Here is a 22827-nt window from a genome sequence, read left to right on the forward strand (position 1 = left end):
TTAAGACATACTGCAATCCCCAGTTTGCAAAGAAAGCATAGGGATGATGTTTCTCACTAAAGGCACTGAAAAAAGTTTTTTTTCAGTGACGTATTTTTTTTATTTTTTTTTGCAAAAATCACATTTTGTACTTCGAAGATATGACAGTATTTGCAAGTTTAGTTTGGACTGTTGAATAACATGTTGAATAGGATTCATATGTTCAAGTCTTTCAAATCTTCTTGATTAGAAACAAACAAAAAAAGCACCCAGAGGGGTAAGCAAGGACAGGAAAGAGGGGGTTGTTCCAGAAATTAACTTTCCTACTATGTTGTGTGTGACAAACTTTGGTCAGGGGCCAAATGACTGAAATTCCAACTTTGAAGCTTTAATGAAGATACACCATAGTGTTTAACAGACCCACTCAGCAATTTGCATTTTGGCCCTGTTTTGAGCTGGTATGTAAACCATTATTATTTGCAGATTTTCTCCACTCCATGAAAAAGAAAATAGCTTTTTACAAACACTAAGGAGCACATCAGTGGATGAAGCTGAGCACGAAAAGCATTTTGCGGTCACAACAGGCCCCCAGCAGACTAAATAACCACAGATGAGGAATGCACCAAGAAAAAGCGTTTACAACTTGCGCTCGGAAAAATGTGTTTCTAATCTTTGCAGGCAAGTGATGATGATAGGAACCAGCCCAAGAACTCATCTGGTATGGATGAGCCAGGTCTGTAGATGGAGGTCAGTGCACCTAGTACATTTCCATCACCTCGCTTTTCAGAATTGGGGCACAGCCTCATGCTATACTGTAAATTAGCTAACTTTGAAGGTAGTGCAACTTTAGGACCCCCTAGGAGTTTTCGCAATCAAAAAAAAAATGTTTTAATTATGTATTTTACCAAATTTCAGCAATGATAATTGCTATCTGGGTCATTAGCAAATAAACAGAAGTAACAATTTTTCCTTAAAGGTTGATTTAAAAAAAAAAAATTTTTTCCCCCCCATTACTGTTGGTAGAAACAAATTTATGTTTGGTTTTCGTTAACTTTTTCTGTGAAGGTCCTCACTGAGTCGTCAGGTGACAGAAGCTAGCTAAGCAGAATTTTGTAAATATGACTGACACAGCGATGCAAAGGTTAACCTGAATCCAATGATGATGCAGAAGGCTAAACGTGGCTCGCCATGTGATTATTGATTTTTTGCTTATTCTGTTCAAAATGAATGTGGTGAGCTGTAATAAGTCTAAGGCTGCTTATTTTCATATTTCTAGAGTAATTTACTTGCACGCAGCTAGCCCATCAACATATTCAGTTATCCAATTGGTCTTCTTGTGGCTTTAGACATGCTTTTACAGACGATGGCTTATTTAAGCCAAATAGGGAAAAGACCTATTCATTGCCAATTTAAAAAATTAAAAAAAAAAAAAAAAGCCTGGTCCTACAGTAATAGGTAGGGAAATGTGTTACCAATTAACTTTATGTTTAATAGTTGCAGCCCTTGCTGGTCAGTGCCAGAAATACTTAGTTTAACTAAATATTTATTCGTTCATAAACTAAAGTAGTTACCGGTCATATTCAAGATGTTAAAGCATTACCCAGCACTAGTCCTGGTGGGCAGCAGTACTGTCAGAGTATTACTTTGGCGAAAATTAAGACCGTCTGGTATTATTTTTGAACTACTGAGTTTGCTTGTCTAATTGCAAGCACCCTTTAAATCTCAGTGCATGTTAAGGGCCATAAGCTGCTCACAGTTGTTGACACCATATTGGTATCAAATTAAGTTTTTTTTATTCTTCCTCTGTTGTTCCCTCTCAAAAAGTCTTCTGCTTCCGACACACTCTTTCCTTTCCTGTTTTATGGGCTCTATTAATAGTACTTGTAAAGTCTACACTGTAAGACAACCACATGGACTTAAAGCTGTTTGATCTGATCTATCTATTTGTGAACAAGACACACAAAAGCTTGTCCAAGCTTGCTTTTGCTGGTTAAAGTGCAAAATGCTGGTTAAAGTTGTAATTTATGCCTGCATATTTCACCTTAAAAACCTTCATGTCTTCTACCTGCGCCAGTTTATGATGAAAAGGTTTCTCTCTGTTGTTGTTGTTGTTGTTTGTTGTACAAATGGTACATAAAAGAAATCAAGTCTGTTAAAACCGATTATAATGATCCCACTCAGACAACCTTTATTTCTCTTTTGAACATTTACGAATACAGGCTGCTCACTGTAATTGAAATATCAGTCATGAGTTATTAATTATGCACATGTTTAAAAAAATTATTATGTCATTACTGGCTGCAAAAAATAAATAAATCTGTTGCTAAGTAAGATGACGTTCATGGCAAGAAAAAAATTCAAGATTCTAGTGATTAAAAAGATCTTGATGTAAGGTGACAGACATAAAAAGAGAGAGGACATGTTATTATTTTGCTTCTAACGACACAGACGTTCTGGTAATTTGTTTCAAAGTTTTCTTGAGCAACAGGTTTCCAGGCTTATGAAGGTCAGTCAAGCATAAAAAAGGCACCTAACTCAGTGCATAAACCAGTCTACACATAACAGGCAGCTTAGCAAAGAACCAGTTCTATCCCTGCTAGTAATAAAGTGTAACAACACATCGTTTATTTCCCATGTATTTTATTTAATCTATAAAAATGCCAAAGATAACACAGTGAGTGTCTGCAGCTATCTATAAAACATGGTGGAGGCTCTGTCATGGTTTGCAACTGCATTTCAGCCAGTGCTGCTGGGGAGCTTTGCTCTAGTTAGCGGTGAGAGCAGCACATGTGGACATTGACCAATCAGCTGAAAGGAAAAAAAATCTGGTCAAAATTTGTACTTGCAAGTTGAAACTCGCACACAAGTGAGGGATCCTGAGCACAAAGTTTTACACATAGTTTTTTCCTTTGTATCTGTAAACAGACCTAACAAAAAAATTGTAACTTGTGTAAATATTTTTCACGAACACAAATCTTTTTTACACAGATAGAAACTCTCATCTGTGGACGCACAAACATAACATTTTGAGATATTTTGATTTACAAGGTTATAAAACTCAGTTCACAGCTACGCAGTCTGATTTACAAGTACAAAATATTTATGATCACAATTTGAGCCCTAATCTTGTCACAACTGATGGACTTGCAGAGTTGCAGCGTAGGTAGAACTGCAGTAAAGTAATGTAAGATTTGGATCCACCATGTGATACCATGAGGAAAGGGTCTGATTAGCAACTGCTTTATTTTTTTAGCATAGTAATTATCCCAAACACACGGCAGCTAACATCCAAAGAAGAGTTTTAGATGTCCTTCAAGACACCCAGAGAACTATTCCTGAAGACTACTTTGAAAAATGCCAAAAAAAGCTTGCTTAAAAGAATTCAAGCTGTGTCATAGATTAAAAGAAGTCACGGCAAATATTGACTTTCAGTTTTGTTTGTTTTTATTTCCATTTTTGCTCTCGGATGTTTGAATAGATCACTTGCATTTTCCTAGCAGTATATAAAGAAATCAGGGGTGGCTCAAGACCTTTGCACAATCCTGCATGTACTAATCATTATGTTTTGTGTACACGACAAAATCCAATCAAATAGAATACAAAATCAAGACCAGTCAAGTAGGAAGGGTTGCTGCCATTAAAAAAACGGACTGAGTGATTACCTCATTTCAATTACGCATTTTTTAGGCTGATGCGACTGGTCTCTTAAGGAAGGGTAGTCCCACCATCCACAGTGTATGCCACGGACCAGTTTATGCCCGACAATATTTTCACGGACCGGCCTTTAAGGTGTCGCGGATAAATACAACAAAATAAAACTAGTACCGGTACCGAAAAAAAGAAGATTTATTCATAACACACGTGAAAAGACCCAGGAAAACCGAGTTAACTATAAAAACGATAACAAAATAACGCTGAAAAACGATAAAAACCCTGAAAACCATACATTTCACACCTGAGCCCCAACTCTCGCGGCCCGGTACCAAACGACTCACGGACCGGTACCGGTCTGAGGCCCGGTGGTTGGGGACCGCTGTTCTAGCACATGCCATGGCCTCCAAAGTGACCAGATTAGCACCTAATTTTGGATTTTGGAGTACTGCAGCATCAAAACACCAATATCTTTCAGAAGAATCCCTTCAACAGAGTTTCACAGGGGTCACTAAACCTGTTCTTGCAATGAGTGGTGACCCGTCACTTTATTTACACACTTTGTCTTTTTTCTTCTTCTTCTTTAAAAAAAAAAAAAAAAAAAAAAAAAATCCTCTCATTTTTGGCTGATCTCTGACTTGACCACCTAGTATTAGTTTGGTTAAATAAAATTATTTAGAGGCCCATAAAAAATCTCTTATATAATACTTTAACTCAAGTGACATTATCATCCCCTGAGAGTTACATACACAACACACTGTGCAATAGAAACGGATAGGTCTTTGTGTTTATGCTCGACTTGGCTTTCCATGTGTTTATGCGTGTTGGGTGAGGTGAAGTATCTTAACAACTATGCCTGAGAGGTCAAACACATTCCTAAGCACCACAAAGTTCAGTGTTGAACATGAGGGTGAGTCTATTACATGTAGCCTGCGGACAATGTTCTGTCAACAGACTCATTCCTGCTGTCTCCTCTGTAATTCCCGGTAGGAAAACAAAGCATCTCCTCAGTAGATGTAGCCTCAAATCAGTGTCCTTTGATCATGTGCTAGGCACAGGGCTCACCACAGTGCGCTCCGGTTGGGGCTCTGCATTTTATGCAAAAGGCCAAAGTGAAGTTTTAGTGCTATATAATTCAGTGCTGAAATAATTAGTCAGTTAATGAGAAATGATTGTCGGCAGATGTAACAATTGCTTATTCCTTAAAATAATTTATTAAATAATAAAAATATTTGCGTGTCCCAGCCCTGGTATGTGCTTCAGTGTGCATTTTTATTGTTTTTAGGTTTCTGACTGATTGAAATAATTATCGTGACCTCAGGGGGCTTTTTTTTTTTCTTCCCATTTTCCACAATTAATTTAATCTTGGCTTTAATTGCATCGTACTAATACTTTCCACAGCAATAATTTCCTTAAATTGGTAAATGAAAGACACGTACACAAATGGCGCCTACAGTGTCCCAATCAGTCAAGCCAGCATGAAAGTGCCTGAAGATGTAGCATTACAATAAATATTCAGACGACATTATGGTCTCACACTAGCCTGAGTCATCTCTGGTATGCATTTTCGTGGTCCTTAAAACTAAAATTGGATGTTTTCTTGATTGACACGAGGGTCGGTCTGTCACGCTGAGGTGAAGTGTTAGTCTTCCTCATCTATCCACAGCTCTACGTCTCTGCTGTTTGCCCAAAGTTGAACTTTCTTATCCCACTGACCCAATATAGTGGTCAGTGGTAAACCTAAATTCATTCTTCAGAACAGTCCTTGAAAATTCTGTCGACAGGATATGCAGCATATGCAGCACATCTAGGCTAAAAAGTAGGAATGAATAAATCAAGTAACTATGATATAAATGACTTTGTCAAATGTTGGCATGTGGAGTTATTGCAGCAAATACAGTTTTAACCTTTTAACCTTTTTTCCCCTTTACAAGCCTGTGGTTTGGTTAACATTTGTCCCAACGACACATTACTTTGTTACTTAGTAATTTTTTGCAGGTTAGTGATACTAATACCATACCTCTGAAAATACTTAATTCCATAGGCATTTTAAGCAGTATATGTACCACGGATGGTTGTCAAAAAAAAGATACTTTGTTACTAATTGATACTAAAAAGTCACGGATCGGATTAGATACTCCTTTACTCATTTGTAACAGTATTGAATTCAAAAGCCTGTAGCTAACAATCAGCCTCTCTCCTCACTAGCAGCTGAACACATAAACAGTAGCACAGCAAACTTGGCAAAGCATCTTACAGACCAACACCCCAGTCTTTATGAGGAATTTTATGAAGTCAAGCCCAGTTATCATAAACTTCCCTGTCCAGTACATACTTTAACATTAGCTGTTTAGCTATTTGTAATTAGCACATAAGGCATCCGTTAAGTAAGGTAGCATGCGCTGTAGCAGCTAATGATGTGGGGGCTGAGGAGCAAACATTATCAGTTAGTCAGTTCTGATCATCTGCTGTGTTAAACACAAGACATAGTGTTATATTAACTTCATACCTCAATTATTTTTGTTGAAGGGTGTTATACTTCTGAAAGTCTAAGATTGAAATCAAGACAGGTTTACTAGCAACAAAACTAAATCGGTGACAGCCTACCTTAAAAACTCCAATTGACTTTCCCTTTTTTTCTCTCTAGCTACACCTGTGATTTCTAAGCATTTTAGAAATCAGTTTGTCTATCCAAGCTGTGGTTTTGCATTGGCTATGCTTCGATACTGAGACAAGGTCTAACTTCCGATACTGAGTTCTAAGAAGTATAACTGCTATTTTATGAACTTTTTTTTTCTTGTGTTTTTGGAAATTCCTTGTTTCAGTTTACAAGTTGTAGGGATTGTAGTGCATATGGTGCTCTTGGAGGCATTGCAATTTCTGTCCTGCATCCAAACAACACTAAATCACATGTGCTCCTACAGTAGGCTAATCCAAGGCTGGCTGATAACAGAGAGACACTAGGATAAGTTGGAGAAAGGTTACTGTACTCTGTGTTCTGTTGTTGAAAAGGCTGCATTTTTTCCTGTGGCATATACAGTAAATGCAAACACACAGAGTACCTGCATCAAATGCAGAGAAGTACATGTATTGTAACAGCAAATGATCTTACAACAGAGATTTTTGGGATTTTTTTTTTTTTGTTTCTCTGCTTGTTGTTGTTCAAACATTAAACTTCAGGGCCCATCTTCCTTTAAAGGAATGTGACCTGACTTGACCAGACTCACATGTGTCATGTCTCTTGTCTAGAACTTTAACTTGTTGAACTCTTGCTTTTCCTCCAAATCCCTGCTGTAATGAGAAACAAGGCTTCACTTCCAGAAAAGATGCTCAAGTTATTAGAAAAATGTGAACTGCAAGTGTCATGTGTGGATAGTTTATGTCCACTGGGCCAGAGTACAAATGGTGAAATTCTAACTGAAATTTAAAATATGGTTTTAATTAGAGATATTCTCAGGAAGACGAAGTCTTGGACCTGACTGCAGCAAGACCTGGGCTGCGCCCCCCCTTAAGTAAAAATGTTCCTTGAAATCATAGTGAAACTCAAATTTAGTCCACTGCACAAAAAAACAGAAAGTCGTAACTTAAACTGTGTTTAAGTTATTTGTTGTTATAACAAAAAGACAAAAAACCTGAAAAAAAATATTTTCTCTGCTGATCCAGTAGAGTTGTTAAGATATCTGCCACCGTTTCGTTTTAGTTGCTGGTAGACTTTTCTCCACTTCAATTTGGGACTTTAAAAAGTTTTAGGCTTCTTTTAAACACCCTCCTGGTGAAAGTACTGCTACAACATCACCCAACACACAAACAAACAGAGTCTTTAAGTCTTATGTTTAAGGTTAAAATGTTCACTGTAAATATTTGTTTTCTCGTCATCTTGCTCTTGTCCTGCAAAGGACTTAAGCAATGAAAATGGAAAAAAAAAAAACCTCAATGGAAGTGTTTTTCAACTGGCAGAATCATATAGATGATCTTTACAATGACTATACAATAGCAACCACCTTCGTAGATTAAATCTGGAATTTATTTTTGAAGCAAACTCCTCCCGTACTCGTTGTTTTCTTTTGACTGTTATGTGTGGCTGAAATATATAAGAGCAATATTAACCGTATTGCTAGTTCTACTCACCTCATAGAGCTTGGCAATATGGCTAAGAAAAATCTGACCTTGATATAATATGATATGATAAAGAGACTGAATATTTATTTGTAAGACAACAAACCCAATTTTTGTGCATGAAGAAAAAGAATTTAACAAAAGGAGTACAGCATGATAACAGTGGTATGCTGGGTGAACTTTACTCCCTCTAAGAAGCAGCAGTTTCGACCCTTATGGGAAGTAAGTGACTCGTTTACCTGCACTAAGCTGCAGTTGTAGTGCAGCGTATTGAGGTTCAGAGATCTGCCACAAAGTGTTTCGATAGAAACTGTTATTGAGAAGAGTTGCATGCCATTTTTTTCTTCCTCAGAGAGGCGATAAAGGCCCTGATTGTCCAGTGTTATGTTGCATATCGTCTCCACCCATCTAGGAGCCAAGATAAAAGTAAAGACGCTTCACAGGAAGGGTAACGTGAGTGCACACACAGCGATTAGAACGAGAGCCCTAGAATGTTTTGTACTGATAAAATATAGTCGATTAAAAACACAAAAACATGATTACTTGTTTAGCATTGTTCAAGAATATTCAATATTCTAACTATGGGAATATAGTATATAAAATAAAAATGATCTATTAAATAGCACCCAGTGACATCTATGTCATATATGTACGTCCAGCTCTACAGGTTAGGCAATATAATAAGCACAAATGAAAGAAGCGTACTCTGCTTTAATGCCTTAAAAATCTCTTTTAATCCATCAAGTGTCTTAAAGTTTAAGATTTTAGCCAAACATAACTGAAGCTTTTTGTCTCATATCTAACCAGAACACCAAAGCTGTTTTGTTAAACCTCCTAGCATCTGGGCTTAGGTCAAGTTCAGTTCACTTGAGAGAAGACTCACCCTTTCAGCTATGAGGGGTCATTTATCTAACCTCTCTGTTGGTTGGATAAGCAAAACATGACAAAGCTTTACTGCATTGTTCATAATCAGCAGGCCTTGTTAGTCCGATTTAGGCTAATTGCCAAATAACTGACTTATGAAAGAATGAAACCTAATTATATCACCTTATGGATTGGCTCATGTGTGACATGTCGCGCTGCACGTCAGTCTTCTGATGTTTGTAAAGCTATGAGAGAGAAACTAAACAGTGCATTCCAAATAGCCGGAAGCCCTTCCAGCTAGCGGGAAAATGGGACCATGTGTACATCAGGAAGATCCACAGATGAGTAATCAATGCTTTATGTGCCAGTGAAGCTAAACACATCAGGAAACAAAGCTGGAGTTGTCAAGCAGGCAGGACTTTCCATGATATGAGCTAACCAGGAAATGGGAATACACAGGATGAAATCGAGCCACGGTACACAGGAGAGCTCACATACTTCTAGATAAAATACAGGCAGAGCTTTTTGACTTGTCCACTTAACAGAAATGTTATTTCCTAATCGACTTCAAGTTTGAGAATAACATGGAAAGCCTCCTTCCGAGCAAACAATACATGAAAGTGATGATGGTTAATAACAATCTCACGTGCCACTGGGACCTACGCAAAAACAATAGCTGTGAAATGGTGCCAGTTTTGGGATACCACGGCTATCCTGAACCACCCACATGCTTGCTCCAAACATTCCCCTACGTGGTTACATGTGAATGAAAGTTGCTAGTAAATATGTGAATGACTACTTGATGATGACTACACCAGTGGCTGGCGACATAGCTTATAACTGCAGAGTCCCTTACTTCCCCTCACTTGTGAATTCTACTTACGTGCCTTAAATATTTATCTTTGAAATATCTCTCTATCACTCTCAGGAGTGCAGGTGTACAGACCCAGCTTCTGAAATCAGTCTCAGCGTTGTGCTTTTCAAACATGATTTTCCAGCAAAATATTCCTATAATAATCTGAACTCCCTGTGCTGAACTTGAACATATTTGAAATTTCAGGTGAAAAAATACTGAAACTAAGGGGAAACGATTAATTCCAGTCACAGAATAATATGTTGCACTAATGAATTCTTTTTTTTTTTCTTGTAGCCTAGGAAGACTTTAGGGCTCTTTGCATAGCTCTGCTGGGTGGTTGATAAACTCTGGTAGTCTCTGTGGGTTTAAGAGCTGCATGTCCTGTAGGGAGCATGGTTGAATGGTCACACCCACAGTTTATACAGCATCTTCACTATAAAACCAAACTTGCGGATGTATTCGCCACATTCAAACGAACGGTTACCAGCTGATTTTGTTCTGGTATAAAGGAGGATAAATATTACCATTAACCCACAGCCCACTTGACTGAATAGTATCATCACTATCCATAAAACCTCATACAGGATATGAACGCTGCATGTTTTGGCAACCCTACAACCCTGCTTTCACGATTCAGCGACAGAGGTTGCCGGTTGCTTGGGTAGAAAAGGAGATGTTGGTCACCACGTCTGAAGTACGTCACAGATATCATCTCTTGTTGTTTTTTGAGAACAACACCAGACCTTCTGTAGCAAGTTTATTTCTTTTTTTAAGGTTTTGCATTTACTCCACGCACTGCATTAGTGTATAGTTAGGAGAGGAACAAAACATGTTGTGGTTGGAGGACAGCAGAAGTGAGAGCAGAACCTATGGTGAGTACTGATATTTAGCCAGGGCCCCTACAAGGCAGTGGAGGAAGCACCTGTTACAAAGCTATTATCTTTCTGAGCTGGACGGCCATTGTACTGATCGACAACATCAGGATAAAGCTGTTTACCCTGCTCTTTCATGCATCGCTCCATGTGCTCAGAAATGTGTTTTGATGTGTCGTGTTTACTTTTTACAGATAACCGTAACAACCATGTTTACCTACTCCTGGGTTAAAAAAAAGGGCCTGTAGTAATTTGGTGCTTTAAAACCTTAAAAATAAGGCCCATTACAATTATTCAGTCCATCTGTTTTTATATGCATATACAGGCTCACGTGTCCCACATGCTCATTATGCACATAGAGACAATGATTACAATTAATATTTTTTATTAGTGGTGATTTATTTAATGCCTTAATGGGACATCAAACTAAATTTTTACCTTGATTTGCATAGTGTTTGCAGTCACACTGACAGCAAAATCCTTGAAATCATCCACCCCCTAATTTTTAGCTTTTGTTTCCCACTTTCTAATTTTAGTCCCCTTGGTGTTCCTGTCATAAAGGATGCTGTGGTAGACAAAGCTAACCCACCGCACATCTGACCTGTGGACACGGGAGGTGTTCAGGATGATTTTTATAGGCAGTGCTGCAAAATTAGGATAGATCCTGGACTGTCTCAGTTGTGAGGATGAAGTGCTCCAAGGTCAGATGCACATCTGCAGGCAGTCTAGATTTGAATGCCAGATGTGAGTGTGAACCAGATCCCGGGGAGGTATCGGGGTTCTTTGGTAGAGTAAATATAATCAGAGTCCTGCTATCTGTTGTGAGAGACGCAAGCAGATTTCAAAACGTACAATAAAGCCGTATTTATAAGCGTGTCACTGTCTTTAAAGAGGATGATTTAGGTAGAAGATGATCTTATGTAATAAGTATGACAGTTATTTGGAGCAAATTGTGGCTCGATGCACGCTGAATCATAATGAAGCCTAATCCTTTGTTCCACAAATATTTACTATATGTCAAGCATATCTCTGTAAATATTGAAAGGAACAGCCAGTTCTGCTAAAAGCTTCGCCTTTTCATTGCCACGTTCTTTAATACAAGGATGAGTACCCAAGCCGGGTACCCATGCTTGTATTTTTCCCCACGGCTGTCACAAATGTAGGAACCTGACAGGTTGTTTCGGTCTGCTGGTGTCTGTTTTTCACCCGGCTTTCATTATGTTACGTTAAAGTCGGGCAATATCAAGAACTGTCTGTAACTTTCGTACATTTCTCTGGAAACCAACTCGAGTTTTTGCGTTTTACGTGTTGAAAGTCATAGTCCGCTTTCTCGAGTGCAGCATAATATGTGCTGTACTCATCTACCAATAGGTCACTTCTCATTTATTTACTTTGTGAAATCCCAAGCTGTAATTTTTGTTTAATGCAAGACACCTCGTTTGAATTGTGAAATCCTGTAGTGTTTAGAAGACTTTGACATCAGTTTAATCTTGTTTAAGAAGTTCAGTATGCTGACAAGTGATTAACATGTTCATACATGACTTATCGAGTCTGGTTGTTTCTTTTTCGTTTTGTATACAAAGTGCCAGGACTTTACACGGTTGATTTTTACTGCTCTTTTTGTCCATTTTGACATATTCCATCAATACAATGGGAGAATTTATTCGATTATGATTGTTTTCATACTACTCAGGTGGTTTTAATATCATTTTTCCCGCTTGATACTACTATTAAACAGTATGGGGAAAGTCCATGGACTTTTCTTGGATTCCGACAGGGAATTTTTCTACTCTTGAGTACATTTTTATGGCAGATTCCTGACTGAACTATGATTCAACCTATTCATTCTTGGAAGATACAGAGTCTATTAACCTACTTTTGACTGAATTGGCACCGGAGAGTCAATCTAAACTTTGGGATCCCACATGCCAAACAGTGAACATCCCATATTAACTCAAGGTGAAGCTGAAGTAGTAAGGTTTGGGTACAGGATGAACTGACAGTGGGTTGATTTATAAATAGGAATGTTTAATTCTCCAATGGGATGTTTAGTTTTTTTCCCGTCTCTGCATTTCTATTTTCAAGCCGCTTGTGGTGAGCTGCCTGGTTTTCATTTATGCAGTGTTTTTGAAGTAAAGTATTTGCCCTCAAGCAAAGCTGTCCTTTGCAAGCTTGTGGTGGGACTGTGCGTGGCAATTTAAAAAAAAAAAAAAACCTCTTTACGTTTTTGCTTGAAATACATGTTGTAGCGGGGTCCTTTTCCAGTGTTACATTTCCTATTACACATGTGGCATTTATGAAGCACGGAATTCTGTGTACATTACTGCATTAGTGTTTGCCATATTTGCTAGATGACTCTTACTTCACTGCCTGACTTGACATTTTTTTCTTTTTTTTTTACATGCTGTGCTCTATCATGGTTGTCTAAAAATAATCTATCTTTAAAATGAACCATATGTCTCCTGTATTACATAACAGGTAAAGTAAACCAGACTTTCAAACTAGCAGAGCTGAGGAGATCAGATGTCACCTCAGAGGCTTTTGTGATGCATCTGTGCTGCAGTAAAGTGAATTAAGTCACTGTAACCATGGAGAAGTGTTTGGGAGTTATGGTGTGGGAGGTTTTTTTTTTTTTCTCTTTTGTTTGTTTGTTTTTTGTTGACCGTTTCATTTCCTGTCATCATCTTGGTGTCCTTGAGTGAAGGAGATGAGGTGTGTGGGGGGTGGACGTAAGCATGTTTGTTCGCTCGCGGCCATCTCTGGTTGTTTTGTCCGTTGCTCATCCTGCAGACCTGATAAAGATGGAATCCTGGCTAGGCTGCACGCCGCTGACCTTCTCACCCCCCGGCCAGCCCCTGACACCTTGCACTTCACTTTCCGTCATTGTGTTGTCTTCCTGGCATGCTTCCATAAGAATGGGGAAAGAGCAAGGTAGAGGGAAAAGGATGATGGAAGCACGTGGTGTAGGGCACATCTGCTGCTAGATTTTTCTGGCAGCATTGTCTTGGAATTCTTTAAAAGTTGAAGTTGTTGTTTTTTTGTGTGTTTCCTTTCAGTAACACCCGCTTTAGGATGTGAGAACAGTTATTTTTAGGAATGCAAATGTTAGTGTGTGTGAACTCAGCTTCTGTGTTTTGTATGTGTTGTCATTTTAAAAACTGCCCATATTCCTGCACTTTCCAGGTCTCTCCCTCTGTCTCATACACAAAAAGTCGCCTATGTGATTAGAGGATTGTAGAGGAAAATATTTTCCTTTTTCTCTCATCCACTTTGGGTCATTCTTGTTGACGATCAGATTAGAGGAGACAGCTCGGTCTATACACATTTTATTGCTGCGGAGCGAAAACATGCGAGAACTTTTGGATGTAGTAACCTAACCAGAGTATGAAATAATTCTCTCGTGGAGGATTTGCGGGACAGAGTTCATTGGTGGTGACGGGAACTCTTTCAAGGTTTTATGACCCTTCAGAGTCTGTTTGTATTTCTCCTAGTACAGGACTCTGAAATGTTGTGGTCATAATGAAAACACTTAAACCCCGCTTTCCAGTCATGTTTCAATTGTGTCATACTGGTGGAAAACAAAGCTGATATCGTTGTCTCTGACTCTTTTTCCTTAGTCATCGTTAGTGATGGCGGCTGCCCCTGTTTAAGCTGGCCGCACCAGCCTAAGCAAGCTTTAATCACTTGTCATAATAGAAGAATGTTGCCGTGTCTTGTTCAGGCAATGCAGCTGTGTTCCTTCTTTTTTTTCTCTCTCTCTTTCTTTTGATTGGTGCTGTGACGATGCTTACCAGGTCAGACTGCATATCTAATATCACTGATGGGGTGGTGAATTGTGGGGTTGGGAGTCAGTCATGCTGGGCTGTAGCACATGATGCGACGTGGTAGGTTTAGCTGGAGGGCTGCAGTCAGCTCGCCTCTGACATCAGCAGAGCAAGTGTGTCCCAGAGATCCTTTGTCATTTGACTGAGATCTAATTTTGGACCAGGAGATGTCCTTTCTCTTAGCTGTATAAAGGCTAAACTGTTAGCACGTGTTGCTCTGTAATTGATTCCCGTGTCATGCTATAGGTCAGTGTGTAGCCTATGTCTGATCCTGTCAGTCAGTGCTTTCACCTTTTGTTACCTTCTGCTTGGTCTCTGGAATCTATCTGTCCTATATAGCAGTTACTGTTTCTGTTTGAAGAATGTAGCATAGAAGCATAGAAGCCCCCCATCCTACCTGATCTGTGACCTCAGTAAACATTTATCTTACAAGATTATTGTCTCGGTTGTTAGTTTCACATCCTACTGACACAAACTTTGTAAGTCATGGTCCCCATCAGAGTCAAAGCATGACAAAGCATGGTCTGGTTTAAGGCTGCCATGCCTTGTGATTGAAGAGCTGCTGCCATATGAAGCTTGAGTGTACCACAGTTTCTCAGTCGACCCCTCGCTCATCACATCAGGTTCCAAACCAGGATGCAGTGGTGAACATGCTTAGCGCCAGGCCTCTAAACCAGTCTGTAATACCACATCCATTCTACAGATATTAGACTTCTTGAGTCTGACCTGAAACGATTGCTCTACATTGAAGTTTACACTGCTACTTTTGTCAGTCTGTCAGTTAGCAGTCAGTTCAGTAATAAACTCTACTGACCTGGTCCCATTGGTGGCAGGTATACCCTAACCACAACGCTGTGTCTACAAAGTTTAATTCTGGTATCATTTAGTCTTAAAAATGCAATATTTTTGTTAGGCCACTAAATTAAAACAAAGTCTGCGCTTAAGCCACATTTTATTCAATTCCTTTTTAAAGAGGAATAACTTAAGAAAAGTGTTACTATCGGTATATCCACACTTAATTACAAATCACAGAGGATTTCTTCGGATTGATGTTTACATGCAGTTGATTTAAAATGACAACATTTGTAAAAAGCACTGCAGACCTTCAGAGATGCCCTTCCTTTCTAGTAGGTTGCAGAGAGAGACCATCAGTATACTCATCTTACTTGAAATAGTTTTAATCAAGCAAACATTCACCATATGTGAACACCTTAGTATAGGATCCAAACTCAGTTGTTGCACAGGCCTGAAACTTGTAGCGTCATAAGCATTGAGTGTTTAAAACCTCGGAAATGAGACACGTTTTTATAAAAATGCAGCTGCGTAGGATACGTGGAATCACTTTCTTTGTAGAGTCTGAATCGGATCCAGCTACATCAAAGATACGTAGTCATGTTTTATGTAGACAGTGATAAGTTGCATGTAAATGGATGTCTGTCTGGAAGCATTGGTCCCTGAATACCATGAAGTTTACTAAACACCAAACTCAGTCAAGTGTCTTTGAACCTGTGCCAGCCCTGAAGTGTCTCTGCAGACCTACAGGAGAGAAACCCCTGACTTAAACACTTATTTAACATTATGGAAGGCAATTCATCATTTCACCATCATCTTTTCATCTGCTGCCTGCATGTCACCGTGTCATAGTCCCCATCTCGCACATATGTTCACCACTACGGAAACACACATGGAGAAATACAACACACACACAGACACACACAGGATGTTATTATCTCCTGTGATCTTCTGAGCTATGTGGTCCCAAATGTGTTTGTCTCTTTTTTGACAACAATGAATGGCATAGTTGGAATACTTTAGGACAGGAGCACAGTTATCCGCACTTGTCCTTGGATCCTGTCTGGCCCGAGCATTCATATGCACACACACACACACACACACACACACACACACACACACACACACACACACACACACACACACACCTCCCCACAATGCAGGTTTAACAGATTTCCTGTGGGCTATTGTATCTGCTAGAAGATGGCATCCTGGTCTGAACCTCCAGGTTGAACAGGCCCCTTGTCCCCCTCCCATCTCTCTCTTTCCTCCCTTCCTCTCTTAATCTCTGTTTTCCAGCCCTCCCCTTTAATTCCCTTTTCTCCTTTTTTTTTTTTTTTTTTTTTTTTTTTAAGTTGACCTCTTATCATTTGCTGCCCAAGAGACACTACCTCGTGTACAGAGCCAGCTATCTACCCATCTGTTCATCTGTTTTTGCCCTTAGCTGCCCCTCCTTAACCCGGTCTCCTCTCTTCCTCCATGTGTCCGGTGATCCCCTGCGTAACCCCTGAGGAGCAGTCTAAACACCATTTTCAAAACCAGAGCCAGTTGGGCCTCCTGCAAAAACAAGAGAAGGATCAGACACAAACACTCAACTCTCTGACCAAATGCCTGCCTGCCCCTTATACTTTGGCCCTCTGTGCTCTCGTGTGCCACGTGGCTTATTTATTCCTTTTTCTTTTTTTTTGGAAGATAAACTATTCAAAGTTTATCTATAAGAACAAATAATTCATCTATTTCTCCAAACAGTGGGCAGGTTTATTTTGAGCTTGAAGAATTGCAAGTGTTTATGTGAAGGCAACATCAACAGCAATTTATGTCTCTAACTATAAAGTCAATAGATTGATAAACCGGTTTTGTCTAACCAGACAACGTATCGGGAGAAGCTTGTTTTTTTTCCACACTTTGCAGATGTTTTGTGTCAGGATTGGAGATGACTCACGCTGTTGTTGCTCTGGGACCTAAAACCTGTTTAAGATGCTTCTTATTATTGTAATGGTCTCTCTCTGTGCCCACAGTTTTCTAAAAATGGCTCAGTTTTGTCACGCATAGAAAATTATTGATTTGTGTGATACTTAAATCGTCAGTAAACAGGAATGTTTGGAAGTCTAAATAATAAGTCCTTCCTGGAAGATTTTGGGAGAACAGGACTCTCTCATGGAATATCTAAACCTCTGTCCGAACTTATACCCTGGACAGTCTGAATCAATAAAACGGTGTAACAGAGAGGTCCGCCTTTCAGATGTGTTGTTTTCTTAAATGATGATTCGTCATTTAAAAATCTGAATAAGAAATTGGGACAGTAGGATAAATAAATATTTGTTGTTATTCTCAGTTTTAGCTTTGATTTAATGTATAAAGTTGCTTAATTCCTGTTTTTTGTTTTGGAGTTTTTTGTCCCTGTAAGTCTTGTGTGCGACATTTCCTCTCATGCTCAGACCTTCAATTAGAACGGGCACCATCGCTGACGATTTTTAAAGAAAATAAATTCTGAACATGCCACTTCCTGCTCTGTGGCATGCATAGGAGATGAAATTGCAACCCCAAAGCAGGACATCCTGTCTTTGCTCTTTATGGGGGCGTTGGGATTCAGCTAGGACCTGCTGCAGTATTTCACAGTAATTTGAAGGTTTGATTGGTTTACCAGCAAAAAGTCTCAGTGGGTGTCATAACCACTGAATTTATTTTAAAAAAATCAAAAGTAACCAAATGTTACTGTAAGTGAGATGTGATTCTGTGGATTCCTATGTGACGTCATTTTACTGTTTTTTGTCTTTTCAGTTCTGCCAGCCTGGAGGCTGGAGGCTGTCCAGAGATCGGAAAGCACCCACTTTCTTCACCGTTGTGCTGACAGATATCGATTCAGACCGACACTACTGCTCCTGCCTCACTTTCTACGAGGCCGAGGTCAACCTGCAGGTACTCCACAGTCTCTACCTTTGACCAAAACGTGAACTACATGAACTCATCTGCAGTCTCATTTCAGCTTAGAGAGTTTCTCCTTTATTCCCTGCTCAGTCTGAACCCACCACCGTTTACAGATCCACACAAGCATGTCATGTGTAAAGTGGAGTGGACAAGAACCCGTTGGCGACAGTATTCAATTTTACTAGAATTGCAGCAGAAGCCTTCAAACAAGCATTATGTGCCACTGAGTAAAAGAGAGAAATCATAACGTGCTGTTGGAGTTTTTCAGCCTTGCAACTCACTCGATCGTTTTATGTTTTATCTTAAAAACTTTTGCGAACAGCTGGAAGTGAAATACCTTCCAGCTGCTCTATCTTTGCTTTTTCCTAGTTTTTAGCTTCTTAAATGCTACATTAACTCCCCTGTTAGCAATCAGTGCAGTGTTAATGATGTGTTGGCTGTAACCAACATGATCTGATCATCAGTGATCGCATTGATATTTGATCAAAATGTCAGATCGGTGCATCACCTGTAACCCCTTGAGCTGCCATGTGAGCCACAGTAATAATACAAATCTACAGTCACCTGTCCTCTTTAGTAGAAAGCAGTGCATGACATCATCACCTTGTAAGCCCCTGATATCAAAATGTTGAAGTCGGTTTCTTCCTCCTCCCCAAAACGAGGTCACTGTCATTCTTGTGTGCTTTTCATAACCATTAGACACCCTTAGGGATATGAAGCTTGGGCAATGTGACTTTCTGTTTTCATTTTAGGCTTATTGATTTGCTTTTTGTTTTTGTTTTTTTGCCGTCTTTGGCACTCTTCTTTAGTTCTCAGGAATGCTTGTCGCGTGGTTGATGTCTTCCAGAATGTCGGGCGTTATTATAAAACAGCCTGTTTGCATCCAGCCTAATAAATTGTGACTTGGCCGAGGAAAGACAGGATAGCCTCTGCTCCCCTTCGGCATGTGATTTACTCATGCATACAAGACTGCGTTTGATTGCAGATTAGTGGTCACGGCACCAATGTCCAAAACCCCCATAAATTATTGATTACTACAGATTAGTTTCATTGGGATCATTTTCATACTTACCAGTGATCTTGTTAACTTCTCTCCCTGCCAGAGGCCCACACAATACCAAGATAATTGTTTCACTGTGTTGGCCTTTGTTGGAGGCCTTAAATGACTCTTTGTCACTCTGCCCACTGTGACCTCACATCCTTTCGCATGTGGAAGGCAGTCATCAATCACATTCCAGTTATATCACTTTAACATCTTTGAGGGAAATTTGAAATCGAGCCCCGTAAGAGAAATGTGTCAACTTCAAAATAGCAACGAGTCACTTTGGTGGAATGCCTGAATTCAGCTCTGTTGTAGTGCATCCTTTTCTCATTAGCATTTGAACTTGTTGTGTGAATCACATTATAATTACATTTGTATTAAAGCATGCCTCAGTTTGCATAACTGAGTGCATTTTTCCACTTTGCTCGCCTCTTGTTGGTGAAGTCTGTGAAAAGCATGTTAGGGTTTACAGATAAGTGGATCACCCTCATTGTGAAGAGTAGGAGGACTTTAGCGACAGGATTTCACTTTAACACGAGGATGACCTCTGGAAATTCAATTTCATGCAATTTTGATAATGCTCCACATATTTACCAGACATGATCGAGACTACAGGGAGAACTCGTACTATGCTCAAAAAACACATTTTTGAACACTTTTTTTTGTGGCAGTAGAGGAGTGTAAACGTATGTACAATCACAGAGCCGGTGTATCTCAACATGTAAACTTTGTTGCCAGGTTGGAAAAGTGGGACTCTTAATGTTTTCACTCAGTCAAAAACCCCACACCTGAAGCAGGTGGTTGTGTGTAAAATAAAGTCAATACAAACTGTTGAGAAACCTCATTTCTGTTTGGTTTTTTTTGTTGTTTTTATATGTATTTTAATCAGTAATACATGTGCAAGAGTCCCTGATGCCACGTGGAAAGCTTCAATCCATTGAGTTATGGACATTGGACCTCTGGGGGTGTCTGGCACGGGGACACTGGCAGCAGATCATTTTGGGGGCCTTGAGTATCGGGTTGTTTTAGCTTTTTTTCCAGTTAAAATGGGTCAAGGCCTTGAACTCTTTGCTATGGTGCTGGTGGTGGAGTGATTCTGAAGCAGATTTTGTAATGTTGTCAGCCACATTGTCCTGAAGGGGAGTCACGGAGTGCCTTTTTTCCCCAAGGTGGGGGGGGCATGCTTGTTTTACAATAATATTTAGATATCTCATGTATGCCCAAGTGCCGTGCTTCTTGGAAAGAATCAGGGCTTCCAAGCAGAGCGTTGCACTGATTTTGATGTTGGCACATAATGTATTAGTTTATAAAGTGAGAAGTTAATCTAATTAATTTTGAAGCTATCTTTAGGCTTTTAAAAAAAGCATGAAAACAATACAGTTTGTCTTACAGTTTAACTGATACGCTTCACTCAAACAGATTAAACTAACTGAGATGTTTGTGTCTGATAGAGAGACACTTGACCGAGATGCGTGTCTGCTTGGTGTAGATTACATGCTGTAGCATAAAGACTGACCCTATAAACGTTTATTATCCACCACACGGCCTTATCTTTTATCTGTCTCGCTCATATTAATCATTAGGTCAGGCTATATTTGGTCTCATCGAGACCATCGGGGTACCTCAAACATTCCAGCGTTCACTTCAGAGCGCTGAAGATCTTCTTGAAACGTGAGGGTGTTTTAACAGTCTTAACTGTCTGAGTTGACGTCCTTATCTGCTCAGCTAGATTTCAGAGAGCGTCCAGACAGGCGGCGCAGGAATGTATTTTGTTAAATAATTGAACCAAATCTCCCCCCCCCCCAAAATTCTCAGATGGATAGAACAGATATTTTGATCCTGCACTCCTTGGTGCTGGAGATACCTAAGCTCTTGCGGCATGTTTTGACTGCCTGGAGAAATATACTAGACTGTGATAAAGGCTTTATTTGGAATGAGCGCCGAGAGATTGGCGTATCAGTGTCGTAATGCAGCTCGTGGATCTCAATAGAGACCAGATCGAAACTGTAAATTTTCTATCTTACACAACAGATACTAAGCGCTGTGCAGTTGTTAACTTGTTTGGTATTTTTGTCACTGATGTTTTGCATTTGCTGTATTATGATGTGATCCTAGGAGAGAAGGAGGATGAACTTCCTAAAGTCATTTTTGACTCTTCTGTAAGCAAATCTCGTTTAATCTTGGTCCCTTTGGAGAAATCTTTTATTAGCATCATCGTAATTGAAGAAATTAACAGAGTGGCTCTGCTGGCTGTACTAAAATGCAACATTGTGAAAGAGGATAATTAATTGTCCAGCCTTTCATGAATGTTTTTTTTTCTGCTCACTGTAGACAAAGGAGGATTTTTAACATTTCTTTGGGCTGCATTCAATTCAGTTAAAGGCCATTTTATTTATACAGTGCCAAATCACAACAGTCTCCTCAAGGTGCTTCTTCTTATAAAGTAACGACTGCTCTTTTTATGTTTCAGGGATCAAAGAACATTGAAGCTGATGGCGATGAAGATGAGGAGGCAGAAGAGGATGGCCTGATCCAGCCAGCTCAAGTGTTTGCACCAAAAAGTCTCATTCTCGTGTCCAGGCTGGATTATCCCGAAATATTCCGGGTAATAAGACACCGCACGATTAAATCTTGATTTAAAAAATGTTTTTTCTGACCGTTCAGAAGAATTCTCAGAATTTTTGTCAAATCTGATTTTCGTCTTGCAGATACTAATCTGCTTTGTTCTGTCTGTAAAATGGGTGTAATGTAGGCATGCACTTCAGAAAGTACAGGAGTCTCAGGTGTATAAGAAACTTTGAGCCTTTCATTAAGGTCAGTTTGTGCTGGCGTAAGGCCAGTCATACCATCCATGGTAATAACCTTACTAGCAGACCTTACCTACTGAGGATCCTTTGCTCTTGGCCCAAAAAGAGAAAATGCAGACACTTATTAAGCACATTGATGGTTGCTTCTTTCCTTTTTCTCCATGTCTTAGTTGTCTTCCACGTGTTGTTCTTACAGGGGTGCTTAGGGCTGATCTACACGGTCTACATTGATAGCCTGAGTTTCCCTTTGGAGGGATTGGTGGCCAACCTTTTTACGTTCTTGGTTCCTGTTGCTGGTGGATCTCAGGTAAGTCTGACCTAAGAGAGAACATGTCCACATATCACTGTCTAGCTCTGCTGTTGGGTGGTTTTTCAAGGAGGGGGGCACAGGTCCAGGACTTTGTGCTAGTTGGTTGTTGATGTCAACCCTGCTCTGCTTTCAGCCAGATTGTAAGTGGATGACTGAGGTTCAGTGATGCAGACTGATGTTTGCTTTGCAGCCAGTCACCACCATCATGTTCAGGGTTCAGGCGAAGTTCTAGTCTGCTCATTCTGCCATGAAATAAACTCTTAGAGTGGAGCAAGAAAGAAAATCTCTTGAACTTTATCTGTAGCATTTTTGAGGACTGTACTGCACTGTCGCTGCATTAGGATCCCTCTTGATGTCATAATGTATTTTGGTGGCCAAATGTCAGAAGATAATGCTCCGGTAAGCTAGGCATAAGATAATTTATTTAACACCCGGAACAAAAACGCAGCCCGCTCATTCTGCCACATTCGCTTTCTCATCTGATTTTGTTTTAAATGATGGATAATGTGCTGTTAGAAGGAAGAATTTGGCCCCTTCTGTTCTCTAGCAAGACGCCACAAAAAATCTCATGTCCTCAAGTCTGCCAGACCCAAGCAGACTCATTTGTCAAAACAAAACACAGTTGAACATACAGGTATGCCAGGAATTGTGTGAATGAGGACCCCATGAGACCTTTATATGATACTGTGAGATTATATCAGAGGATACCTGCACACGGTGTGAATCAGGATGTATTTGTGAGAATAATTACAGCACAGCTTTTAGGTGACTGATTAGAGTCTGTGT

At 39.7% G+C, this 22827-nt stretch overlaps 1 protein-coding gene across 4 annotated transcripts in view; it reads left to right on the top strand.

The window, feature by feature from the left end:
* sbf2 (SET binding factor 2) overlaps window positions 1-22827 on the top strand; it is a 110129-nt gene that overhangs the window by 21962 nt on the left and 65340 nt on the right. For all 4 annotated transcript variants that reach the window (XM_082540519.1, XM_082540521.1, XM_082540520.1 and 1 more), the window contains 3 exons: window positions 17736-17873; window positions 21395-21529; window positions 21928-22038. In XM_082540519.1, the coding sequence (XP_082396645.1) occupies window positions 17736-17873; window positions 21395-21529; window positions 21928-22038 (384 nt within the window). The remainder of the gene's footprint in view (window positions 1-17735; window positions 17874-21394; window positions 21530-21927; window positions 22039-22827) is intronic.

This window comes from Aulonocara stuartgranti (assembly GCF_965226115.1).
Source record: "Aulonocara stuartgranti genome assembly, chromosome: 1".
NCBI classification, from domain to species: Eukaryota; Metazoa; Chordata; class Actinopteri; order Cichliformes; family Cichlidae; genus Aulonocara; species Aulonocara stuartgranti.